This window comes from Acomys russatus, chromosome 27, assembly GCF_903995435.1.
Source record: "Acomys russatus chromosome 27, mAcoRus1.1, whole genome shotgun sequence".
In the NCBI taxonomy this organism is placed as follows: Eukaryota; Metazoa; Chordata; class Mammalia; order Rodentia; family Muridae; genus Acomys; species Acomys russatus.
Window position 1 is genome coordinate 42,449,853 of NC_067163.1, and position 13,655 is coordinate 42,463,507.

General features: G+C 36.7%; 1 protein-coding gene across 1 annotated transcript in view; it reads right to left on the minus strand.

Annotated features, from left to right (window-relative positions):
* Positions 1-13,655, minus strand: part of Wdr17 (WD repeat domain 17) — a 67,700-nt gene that overhangs the window by 35,516 nt on the left and 18,529 nt on the right. The window contains exons 6-11 of the mRNA XM_051169608.1: positions 12,559-12,681; positions 10,468-10,652; positions 8,562-8,730; positions 7,349-7,440; positions 3,422-3,504; positions 1,443-1,529 (exon numbers count right to left, since the gene is read on the minus strand). Of these exons, the coding sequence (XP_051025565.1) occupies positions 1,443-1,529; positions 3,422-3,504; positions 7,349-7,440; positions 8,562-8,730; positions 10,468-10,652; positions 12,559-12,681 (739 nt within the window). The remainder of the gene's footprint in view (positions 1-1,442; positions 1,530-3,421; positions 3,505-7,348; positions 7,441-8,561; positions 8,731-10,467; positions 10,653-12,558; positions 12,682-13,655) is intronic.

The window sequence follows — 13,655 nt, forward strand, 5'->3', positions numbered from 1 at the left end:
AGAGTAACTACAGGATATCTGAGAGGAGTTCCAGTGAAGAGGCAATATTGATGGTGTAGCAGATATCAGAGGCCTTGAACCAGGCCAATGACTCACTGAAATGAACGTTTGCAAGTAGAGCTGTTTAGGCAAAATGGACACACTATGACACACTACAGCATCCACGATGGTCTATTTTTTATGTTTTGTTTTGTTGATTTTTGTTTTTTATTTTCTTTGGGGGAGGGCGGCTATGAAGGAACTGGGAGATGAGTAGGGTTAGGGTACGTGATGTGAAACTCACAAAAAAATCAATAAAAAGTTTTTAAAAACGCTTAGCCCCAACTTAATACTGTGTGTGTTGTGTGTTTGTGTGTGTATGTGTCACGCCAGCCCCTCTAAATGTGATGCACCTTCATCCCATGGAAAGCCTGGAGCCCATTGCTATTCCAATACTGCAGTCTGAGCCTGTGGAGATTGAGTCTGTCTGTTTCTCTGCCTCACTCCTCTTACCAGTATCACCAGCATCGGTGGCTGACTGAAAATGGAAACTGAAATGACAGGGAGCTGTAGCCACCTCCTGCACAGCAGCTTTTGTTGTCAGTGACTGTTAAGTTTTCAAGACAAGAAATAATGAAGGGAGGGCGGCCCTCTTATCAGTTATATTTTGTGTAACCATTGGTATCTTGCCTACATATGTGCTAATAAATTCTGTTACCTATTGCAGTATACCTACTGGAAAAAACACAAGTCCATTATTTTGTATTGTATGTTATTTAATTCAGAATATTTTTAATATTTATGGATGTTTTCCATATTTAGTACAGGAAAGAATAAGGGAATTCATGTTGCTTTGGACAATATCTAAAGAAAGCTCCTTTTAAAACACACTATACCCAATCAAAAGGAGCTTACAATTCTTTGAAATGCAGTCAGTTGGAGGTCTAATTTTAGTGGAATTTTGCTTGGATTTAATTTTAAATGAAAGCTGATTTTTACAGGATAAGTAGTTCTCACACAAGCCTGTCTTTCAAATCCACCCACTGACGTTCTACATCTTGGGAAATTATGCAATGCAGAGGTGGTAGCGCAAGCTGGGGGCGGTAGAAAGCCAATGCAGAACTGAACAGATGCCTAAAAGAAGTTAGAAAAAGAACGACATTTCTACCATAGAGTCGCACATTGAATAGGCTCACTTCTAGTTTTCATTAGTTTCATTTGTTATTGGCAGTATGTTTTTCTCCAGTGTATTATGAGATTCTTTTGAGGCTAGTAAATCAATATGCTTAAGTCATATATGAAAGCACCATGTACTACAAACAGCCGGAACAAATGAGCAGTTACAAGGCTCCTCTTGTGCAGATAAAGGGAGCGGTATCCAAGAATAGGTATGGTCTATGGGAGTAACTATAACCTTTTTTTCACTCTCTGAAACAATTATTATTTAGGAAAAGAGAACTTACTTGTTGTTTTGGCTCCAATCACAGCCGAAGACTGCAGCCGGGTGCTTGTACTTGTGCAGAAGTTTACCATCAATTGTCCGAATAATACTAAAATTAGGCAAACAAACCAAGTCATAACTGCAAGATTCAAAGGTCAGTAATCTCAGATAAAAGGCGTCTCTGCAAACTACAGAGAACATGTAACAGGAAAAAAGTGCCAAGTGTGGCAGCACAAGCCTTTAATCCCACCTCTGAGGAAACAGGGGCATATAGATACCTATGCGTTCAAGGCCAGCCTGGTGCACATAAAAAGTTCCAGGTCAGTCAAGGTTACACAAAGAGACCTTATAAAACACACACACACACACACACACACACACACACACACACACACACACACACAGAGAGAGAGAGAGAGACAGAGAGACAGAGAGGCAGAGAGAGACAGAGACAGAGAGAGAACTGTATTACCAATTACAAGTCTTCACATGCATAATATGAATTACAATAATCCACTTAGATCAAATTAAGGGTGATAGATTTAGAAGCTATTTTCAGAAAGTTTTTAATTATAGAAAAATATAGATTCCTGTACCTTCAGATATACATGAAACTATAATATATGTATACATTACATTTTCCAGCTTAACATTGAAGTGCTTAAAATTTATTTTGCTTGCTCATCCACAAACTTCACTCAATGCACTATTTCACCAAGACCAAAACTTATATTACACTGTTTTCCTGGTGTATATTCAGAAATGCAACCTAAGTTCAAGAGCTCCTTAGTACAGGAAAGCATCCCTTATAATCTGATCACAGAAAATGAAGTCATTCCCCAATCTATGTTATTACTACCACAATGGGAGCACTATTGCTTCCATGGGAATACAAGAAGCCGTGTGTGAACTAGCACATGCCATGTCCTGAGAATCCTTGGAAAATGCTTTTAAACCGCATGAAGCTTGCCTAAGCTTAGTGGGTGCCTACCCAGAGTTGACTGCTAGTGCTGACAAATGAAGCTAAATAAGGCCCCAAGGACATATGGTGAAGCTAATTATGGAATATTTAATTAAAAAAAAAAACACCTTAAGCATATCATTTAGAATTTAGTGTGTTCCCCATAGCAAATCTCTCTTCAATAAGGAAAGTTGCTATGGGTGTTACGGTGAAGGGCGGCTTTGTTTACCTTTCCTGTTTCTTCCTGTTGGAGTTCTTAGAATGGAGGTGAGAAAATTGCACTTTGTAAAGCAAAATCTAATGAAGAAGACAAGCTTCCCCATTCTTAATGAGCAATTCTCAATGACAACTTCATTCCTAATACAAGGTGGTGGTGATTTAAAATAAAATCATCTCTGCATGGGTTTTTACTTGGAAATTTATACTCCCCCTCCTCTCCGGGATGTGTCAGAATTAAGAGAGCAAGTGTTCCAGAAACACAGTGTGAAATTAGCTCCTCTAAGGGGCCTTTTCATCTCATTGTCATATTCTTATTTTCAACAGCATTTATCTCTTTATGAATAGTGAAATGTGAACATGAGTTTCTTTTTAATATTGTTTAGTGCCTCTTAAATTTTCTTGGAAATTGAGTTTCCTTAAAGCAGTTCATTCTTTCAGGGCAGTGTTTTCATTTAGAAGGCAATGTCTGTGCCAGGCATGGTGGGTCACACTTATAATCCCAAACTTGGAAGGTGAAGGCGGCAGGGATCAAGGTCATACTCAGCTACATAGGGAGGTGAAAGTCAACCTAAGCCTTAAGACACCCTATCTCAAAGAAAACTTAAAAAACCCTCTATATTTGGTTCATTTTGTAGTTTGAAATGCTTTTGTATTGCATTGTTCTTTAATAACGATAAACCACACCAATATAGCACATGTCTATGTGGGTATTTAAATAATATTTATAATGGTACAGTTGTGTAAACAAAATATACATCTCACATGATCAGATGTGCCCTTTCTAGATAGATTAACCTCATGCTATCAGATAGAGTACTTACCAAAACCCGTCACCACTGCAGGTTGCTATTCGTTTAGAATCTTTATGACTCCAGGCAATGTAGAATATCCCATTTTTTCCATGCTTAAAGAATATAAAAGAGTTATCAGTAAAAAGTAATTATCTCATTTAAAAATTTTACTTATTTCTAAGAATCATTTTCCTATTAGTAGCTTATTCTAGATGACACTAAAAATATATTAATATCAGTGGACAGAAACATGAATATATGTTATACACATACATACTTAATTTTTAGTGTGTGTGTATAATGTGTGTATGTTCACGTATGTGCATGTGCGTGAATGCATGCCATGGCATGCATGCAGAGTTCAAAGGCCAACCTCAGCTATCGTCCTTGGGCTCTACATTTTTTTGAAACAAGATTTCTTGTTGTTTTTTCACAACTGCGTCTTATCACACTGGCTGAGCCTCTAACCTCCAGGAATTCTCCTATGCTGCCTTTCATCCTACAGGACTGCACCAGAGTTTTGCGTAGGCTCTCAGCATTCACAAGTTCACTTCCATGTCAAGCACTTTACCCACTTAATACTACTCCCCAGGTCGACAGATGAGCTGGCCTCCTGGTTAAGCAGGTTAGGGATAATTTTCCCTTTAGATAGTAAATCAGTTGCTAAGCTCCAGTATGCTAAATGGCACACCTAGTTTTGCCTGTGTATGGAGAAATCGAAGAGAACATTTAAAATTCTGTGCCTAATAAAAGACATTGCTGCATGCCAAAAAAAAAAAAAAAAAAAAAAAAGAAAAAGAAAAAAAAAGACTACTCCCCAGTGCTAGGTTCAAGAGTGGGTCCCCAAAACAGGAGTGCTGCTGACAATGTCATAAGGCAGTTCATTCTTTCAACTTAGAGTTTTCATTTTATTTCATGGTGACAAGTCCTGAATGACCATCTGGGCTCTGCTCAGGCTGCTCTCTGACAGGTAAACAGGATTGCTAGTTAAAGCCAGCATTCCTCCAAAATCCTGTAAAGCCATTACTTTCCTAATCTGCTTCTGCAGCTAGCTACTTCCCACAACAAGAAATCTAGTTCCCTTTTAACTCAAAGAAGTCTGCAACAGATATCAAAGTCCCCACTCCAGCTCCTAGGTTGGCATGTCCCATTGCCACTGCTCTAACTGCCAGGCTGTTGCAGCTTGCAGACTCCCTCCTGCCCACAACCTGTATTAAAAACTGGCAAGGCTCACTCAGCGTTTTTGACATTCTCTTTGTCTCCTGAGAGACAGCCTGTCAGTTTGAATTCCCCAATAAACCTCTTTCTACTCAGAGAGGGGTGAAGTTCGGAGGTTTCACCATGCTCTGACTTTTACTCAGCACCTCAATGGACATTGTAAGACTATGAAGAAGTGACTACTCTTAAGAAACAGATTTTGTAATCATAAAGTTGGCTTGAGTTTTTGTTGGAAACAGGTTAAAAGTTCATGTCATCTTCTTAGGCTGTCCATAGGATTTGGATCTACCTGTCTGTTCCTGTGAATTTCAGCACACAGTTGCTAGCATTCCTCCCCTTGCTTTTTAACATAAGACACCACAACTAATGTATAAAGAATGTTGTCAGTAACTTCTTGTACTTGTTGTTCCTTTAGTTTCAAAGGATTATTTTCATAAAGATGAAGGGAAAAAGTCTAGGATTTGGGAAGACCTAAGGGGTATAGTTGCAGTTCACATAAGGAGAACTTTTAAAGTGCTTCTAAGCTGGTAAATGCCTTTCATCACCAGTGTAATGAGGACATAAAAGTTGTAATTAACCCATTCCTAGATTTTAATACAATTTTTTCTATTTTACGAATTCCTTAAATCATGGCTGCTATTAGAGTAAATCCAAAGGAACTTTATAACCCCCATTATAAGGCTGATTTACAAAAACATATTCTTAAACTGTTATGACAATTTTTAGATGTTTTTAATACTTTGAAGAGGCATAGAAGGTAAATTAACCCAAGTGAATTAAAAATAGGACTAGGCCCCCATATTTTTAAGTTCATAGGCACTTTTTGAGAATGTTTTAAGATTATGAATTTTGTTTACAGTCTAAGCATATGTCTTAACTCTCTGTGACCTCCCTTAGTGGGAATTTTGACTCTTATAATTAGGTAATTGGTCAGATGTTAAAAAGATCTAACAGCATAAAGGATAAATACCTCTTTCATACCCAGCAGCTTCTAAAAATCAAGATTTTAGACTATAGGCTTTGCTTTGTGGTTGGAATAACGGGATCTGAATATCTCTGGCCCTGTGTAGATATATGACATTCTATCTAAATTGCTCAAAAGATCCTAAGATTACTATCTGAGCAGAGACATTCTGAAAAAGAACAGAACATACCATTGTGTCCTTTCTAAGAGGTAGTTTAAATGGAATTGTTGATCACCTGTACAGGAAAACTCCCTTTAGGGAAGCTCTCTGTTCTAGTGACTTTAGGAAAGACATAAAGCCTGTTTACACAATCAAGTTTACACAAAAGCCTCCCCAGTCTTTGTCCGTTCTCACCCATGAGAGCGTTTTTTTTTCCTCCAGCATGGTTCTTGGGTAGCTGTCTAATAGGATACTACCTTTTACCTTATAACAACCTGATACTCTTCACCATACTCTATATGGCTTCTTCTTTGAATTCTTCAGCAGCAATTACAAAGACCCTCAGGGAAGGTCACAGTGAGGTGATGGTTACCCTGTGATCTACAGTTTCGTCTTATTGGCCTGGAATCCTTTCCACTGCTCTTGGGAAACAACCTCTGATTTTATTTTTAAAATATATACTGAGAACCTCTTTAAGCAATGTCACTTCAAGAGTCACCCAAGTCATCCACATGGTGATTGTTAAGACACATAGACGTGACATTCTCTCAAAAGAAATCTCATGTTATAGGTGTGTACTGTGCTTTCCTAAATATATGTTTTTTTCTCCTTTAATTAGCACACTTAAATATATGTTGAAATCACACAGAGGCATGCACACACGCGCGCACACACACACACACACACTTTAATTTGCTTCAATATGGCTGGCACCAGAGTATCTGTTAAGAGACATCTCAGACATCTCAGCATGGAATTTTGTTTCTCAAATCTACCAATAGAAATTGAAAGGAGATAAAAGCAATTGTGGAATCTAACTTCATCATTTCTTAGGTGAAGTAAAAGGCTCAATACAATAGAACGAGTCTACACTGAGAGCTACTGCTAACAGGACCAGGTATTCTAGTGAACCTGTTTCTCCAGCTGGGCCATCGCCATCATGAGCCATTGCTTTGTTGCCCCTACCTTGCCTCATATGTCTGAAAATAAAATAATACAATGCAGTGATGGCCAGGGCTTCAATAATGCTAATGAGAGTGTCAGTACTACCTCCTAGGACTTGTTCTTGGAGGTTACCAGAGTATCCTGAAGGGGGGAGGGTGGAGTGACCTAGCGAAGGGTCTTTGGTGACATTGCTACAGGTGAGCCACATTAGGAGAGAGAACTTCCCAGTGGCATAACAGCTTTTTGAGTACTACTTGCTCTTTCCATAACCACAATAAACCTAAGGGTTCACAAAGCTGAACTTAGACGGGATTCTGTTTTTGATATGTGAGCAGAAATTTCTTTGTGATTCCACAGGAAAAGACACACCATAAGGCAATATTTGGGCATTTCTGAGTTTAGTCCTCTACTCATTATTTAATATTTGCTTAGATCTTGTGAAAAGTATAACTTAAAATTCTTTTGAATCTATGATGCAATTTCAGATGATTTGTTTTCTAAAGTCAGTTGCAATTCTCAGATTCATTTTAGGCTGACCACCTAAAGTTCCTTGCAGTTTTTTCTAATTGATAAAACATACATGCCGTTTTATTGGTACATGTTGAGGTGCAATATTTACATGATATGCAGTAAGACACCATACTACTCAGTAGCAGTAAATTAATCTTACCTCATTAAATCTCTGTATCATTTTTCCCTTTTGAACATCCCAAATAAAAGCGCCATTTCGGGAAGTTGCACCAGCAATGCAATTTAAATCACCTTAAAACACAATTTGTTGGAGATTATACATTTACTATTTTATATAAATGTGAGTCTCTTTTAAAATGTAATTTTTGGAAAAGTAAAACTTGAAATTTATTTAATAATAATAGTTGATACTTTAAAATTTTTTATTTGTGTGGGGAGGGGCACGTGCATGCCTTTGAAGCTTAGAGGAAGATATGCAGGAATTGGTTCTCCCAGCCTACTATGCTGGTACCAGGGAATAAACTCAGGTCACTGGCTTAGCCATTCGCATCCTTACCCACTGAGCCACTTCTCTGCATTATCACCCCATAATTGATAAAGTTTATAATGGAAAATTTCAGAAGTATAATTATATAACTGTATCAGTGCATCAATATAAGAGAGAACAACGCACTGAATGTACTTGTTATATTACTTTAATAGTTATATGGTCAATTTATTTAGTCTACAGCCCCTATGATGTTTTAGAACAAATCTATGGTAACATTTTATGATCAATAAATAATTCCATATAGAAGTTAGAAAGACAGAGATGGCTCTATCATCAGGCCAGCTGCTATAGTCACAACCCCCTAAATTATTACTGACTTCTAAGTATTACATGAATATGTAATGTGTTACTGTTCATATTCCTTCCTATCTAGTAATATTTTAATGGTTAGGAAAATATTTTTTAAGTTGATCAAATAAAAAAATCAATTGAAAACACAAACATGCTTATTTTTTCAAAACTGAAAACATACAGAAAAGTAAAACTGCTGCTAGGTAGTTTTTCTTTTCACAAATCCAAATCACATGAAAAATGTCAGGAAAAAAATTTATCATGCAGAATCCATTAATTTTTAAGGGCTGTCCAAATACAGCCAAAATTAGATACTGTTCATATAATCTACATTTATTGTAGGTTTTCTATGTGGCTGTCATCTTAGTTGCCTAGGGACCAGAGTTCTTCTGTGGATGGGCTATTCTAAAACATTAGACACCTCCCAGAAACTGAGCTGACCAAATGATGCCACCAATTTGCCTCTACAATCATTTGGAACAAGATTAAACTTAGAGAAAGAAGATAAAATTGAATAAAATTTAGGAAAGTCGAAGATTTCATTCTGGATTTTAATAAAAGAAAGTTTTACCTGGAGCCCATGAAAGAGCAAAAATGACCCCTTCGTTACCAGGTGAAGTGTACACTGCTGTCAGTGTGTTTATATCCCAGACTTTTATAGTGCCATCAAAGGAAGCGGTTGCTAAGAGATTTGGATCATCAGGTTTGAATTTACAGTCAAATATAGTTTCCACATGTCCCTAGGAATCATTATTTAAAAAGAAATCACATCAGGAAGGAAACCATTATTAATAAAGCATAATGCAAAAGGAAGTTTATACATATACTAGTTTTCAAACTATTGTTTGAAAGTGCAAAATATACACACATTGTACTCATTGCTCTGAATGAATGCTGGGCTGTTATTGAATCACAGGTTGCGCATCCTGCATACAAAATGCTTGCACCCAGTGTTGTGAGTTTCAGATTTCTTTTCTTCATATGCTTTGATATGGCCAGGTGCCATGGAGCACAACTGTAATCCCAGCACTTGGGAAGGCAGAAGCAGATGGATCTCTGTGAGCTCGAGGCCAGCCTAATCTACAAAGCTAGTCCAGGATAGCCAAGGCTATACAGAGAAACCTGTCTCTAAAAGCCAAAGAACAAAAATAGTTTCCATATGTATAATGAGATACAAGGGGATGATATAACCCAAGTCCAAACCAGAAGTCTGTTTACATTTCTGGAATACACACACACACACACACACACACACACACACACACACACACACACACCCTAAAGATAACTTTTTTCAGCTGTGGTATTTTTCCACTTGTAATCCACCAGTATTTAAAAAGTTACAGGGTTTTAAAAACTCAGATTACAAATTGTAGAATAGAAGATATTCAACCTGTATTTGGCACAGACATTGATTTCCCTCAACCTCATTTTCATGCAGCAACTAAATTGCAAGGTCTCTACAAGTTTCATTTTTTTCAATTTCAAATCGATGAAAAAAAATATTTTTCTGTTTTAACGATTTAATTTTCATCATTCTCAAATTGTGTCCGCATGCGCATGTGAGTGCTGGGACCCAAACTCAGTTCACAGTCTTAACTGCTAATCTATCTCCCAGCAGGCTGCTGTTGTCTACTTTTGTTTGCTTGTTTGTTCTAAGTCCTGGGAAACAAGAGAATTGATAAAGAATTGACTCTAAGCAATTACTATATTTCACCCATGGTCCTGCTGTGATGTTCTGCTCTCCACAGGACCAGAAGCAGTGGAGCCAGGGGACTGGGACCTGATTCTCTAACACCATGAGCCAAAATAAATCTTTCTCTCTTGAGTCCTCTTGGGTGCTTTGTCACAGAAACAGAAAACTAATTTAATTCCTTTTCTAGATGTGATCACAGAAAACAATGCACACTTAAGCATGGTAAACGTACACCTTAATATAATTCAAGTTATGGGGAATTTAGGACATTCGAAAGCTCTATGGAAGAATAGAGAGGAGAACGCAACAAGTAATACTAATTACAGTGCAAACATGCCCTCATGTCCTGAAGATATCAGGCCTGGCTCTAGGTACAATATTATCTGGATGCGGCAAATTCAGTTCTGCAGAAATGAACATAAAACCAAAAGAGGGTTGCTTGTGTCTTAAGCAGAGGCCTTAAAAATCATAGGAATCATAGGATTCCTAGAATTCTTTTTTCCCTTCTTTCTCTTATGTGGCATTAGGGATTAAACAGGGTCTTAAATGTAAGACAAACCTTATGCCAACCAGCCACATCCAGCTTTATGTTGTTGTTATTGCTGATGTTGTTGTTGTTATTATTCTGTTATTTATTAAAATGTTTCAACAACAACAAAGTCAGGCTATTATTTCCTACAAAATAGTGTTTATAAGTATTATCACATGGGTGTAAGTAAATATCACAAGTTTACACAAAATGAACATTATGCATAACAGAAGGAATAACCAGAGGACCTACCAGTTCTCTAAGAAAATCCCACTTCTTGGCTCCCATGTCATAAAGCCCAACTCCACCATCCAAGAAACAGCACACAACATGACCAGGAGGAAGAGAAAATGCTTGGTTCTGTGTCAAATTCGGGGGTGGGACAGCTTCACTTGTTGAAGATGTGTAATGATTTGTATTTGGAGATGAGACTAAAACTAAAATATGAGGGGGAAATAGCAATTACTTTTCGTTAGAATAAAATCACAAGACTTAATTTATATTTCAACTTTGTTTGTTCTAAATTCATAATCTGTATCAATGAGCACAATTTCTACCTCTACAGAGTCTCCAGAAATGTGGAAATAGGAGCATAAAGTTTGATTATGTTAAATAAGTATATGCTAGCATAAACCAATCTAGCTAAAAATTAGTAATTATAGTCCTTAAATAATGTGCGGTTAGTTTGTTATCACTTCATAAATTAAAAATATGACATGATTATTTTTAAAATCAATCTCCTTTCGAAATGCTGCCTTCGGGGCCCTGAAGACATGGCTCTGCAGTTAAGGCAGCTTGCTGTACAATCCTGAGAACTAGAGTTAGAAGTTGAGTGCCTATGTATGTAACAGACTGATGTCCCACAAATATCTGAAGCTCCGTCTCCAGTGAATCCAGTGCCCTCTTCTGCCCCCCTACATGCAGGGTCATATACACACATATGGAGAGACACACGCAGGCACACACATAGAATCAAATCAGCAGTAGGAAAGCTCCCTACCCAACCACACACATATGTGTTGTTTTTCTGCCAATGAAAATAACTTTATGAAATAATTTTCAAGCCAGTGACAACAACCACTTCTACTACTTGGTGCTACTGTACATGTTTAGTATAACCTATTAATAATTACATATTGAAATGTGCATAAATAACCTCTCAGCATTTTATTTTCTGTTTAAAATATAAGAAAGGCCTTTGCATTCATTGTAGATGTTGCTCATTTCTTTGAACCTGCGGGTAACAGGAAGTCCAAACCAGAATGGATAATAATAAACTAGGCATTTGATAGTCATCAATTTAGTGCATTGACATGTAGTCTGGGTAAAAGTTATTATGATCCATAGTGTTTCCCTGATATTTTAACAACTTGACATCAAGAATGGTCTTGACAAACCTCATGGATCAATCTGCTAACAATGTTTGTTGTTTAGAATTAAATGTTTTTTTAAATTTCTGTTCATAATGATTCTTAGTTCATGGTGTTATATTTAATGCAATCTAGGAAAATAAGCCTAGAAGTCTATCTATCAAGTGTATCTGAAAGATACTATTTTTAAAATGACAATATTAGTATGTACTTTTTACATCTGTTTTTTCACTAATAGACATAGACACTTCCAGAAAATATGAAAGAAAAGGATTATGAAGTCTAAATCTTTCCAAGATACGAAAATTGAAAATGACAAAAATAAAGAACGCAATGCAGATTGAAAAGGCACACAGAAGCCATGTGCAAAATGACAGCCTTTCAAATATCATCCACTGATCCTGTGTCTCCTAAACTCAGTTTGAAATCTCTCTACAGAAAGGCTGTAATTTACAAAAATGTTTGGGATTCAAATATAGTCACTTCTAATTATTCATCAATGCCCTCTAATTTAGAAAAAAACTAATTTGAAGAGCCATTGTTAATTATTTTATTTGCATGAGGAAAATAGGCTTGAGTAAGGAGGAAATGCTGTGTGTGTGTTTGTGTGTGTGTGTGTGTGTGTGTGTGTGTGTGTGTGTGTGTCTGAGGCTAGAAGAAGCTGTCAGATGTTCTGAAGCTGAGTTACATGTACTGTGACCTCCCTGGTGTGGGTGCTGGGAACTGAACTCAAGTCCTCTGGAAAAGCAGCAAGCTCTCTTTTAACCACTAAGCTCAAACCCTAAATTATTTATTTTTTTATTAAAAAGCCTCATGATTAGAAATATATTAGGAATATTAGTTATTCTGTGGCTTTGATGGCTCCTTCAGTATTTTCAGCAGTATAAAACATGGTACATTTATATGGTGTTATCAGTTTATTTGTAGGAAACATGATACTGTGAAGTATTAAAACTTTTATACTTTTACTTACATTTTTTCTTTGGAGGAGAATTAACTACATGCAAGCAGTGAAATCCAGTTTTCTTTAATTTAAAATTATCGATAGGTGTTGTCCTTGAAACATTCCAAATGCGTAAAATACCCACTTGAGAATCTAGTCAGATCATCAGAAATGCAAATGTCAACACATTTTTGTTTGACACCAGTCATAAAAGTAATGATAAAGAACTTCAGAGCCTTGGAGGAAAGTCTGTCCATGCCTCAAACAGTCACACATAGTATCTATCACCTTAGAATCCAGCAATTTTAGAAGTGTTTATAAGTGAGCAGAACCATAAGTCCACATAACAGCTCTATATTGATGTTCATCATAGTCATAGTCACCTAAAGTGTAAATAGTATAAATAGCTGCCACCAACATCTGTCAGATCCCATAATGGAATATTGCTCTATGCCATAGCACAGAAAAATCTTGAAAATATTGTGTTAAGTCAAAGGAGCAAACACAACAGCCCACATTTGGAATGGTTGCCTGAAATGTCCCAAAAAGGCACATTCAGAGATAGAAAGTGGATTATTGGTTTATATTGCTTTTCAGGGGATGGGGAACTATAGTGGGTATCTACTGGGTATTAGTGGATACAGGTTTTCACAGGAAAAAAATGAGATACTCTAGATTAAGATAATAGCTATATAACCTTGAGAATAGACTACAAACCACTGAACTGTGGTTTGAAACAGGTGAATTTCATAGTTTGTCTTAATAGTAATAAATATACTTAAAATTTTTCTATCATTAATAAAGTCCCATAAACTTAATTAAAGCTTACAAATATATATATATATAAATTAGAGTTATTTCTTTATTAAAATTAAAACACTAAAAGTAAAACAAACAAGTACAGAATCCTGCTAACCAATGAGATGCAAAATAATATTATTTTGTGCTAAAGTAAGTGTAACTCTTATGGAATCACTGGCTGTCTTCTTGTTCCAAAGATGATCTCTCCTCTTTCTCTCTCTTTTCTTTTTCTCTTTCCTCTTTTTCTCTGTCCCCCCTCCCCCCTTCTCTATCTCTCTTTTTCTCTCCCTGAGTCTTAGTAAATTCTCAAAGTTGGAGGCCACTTA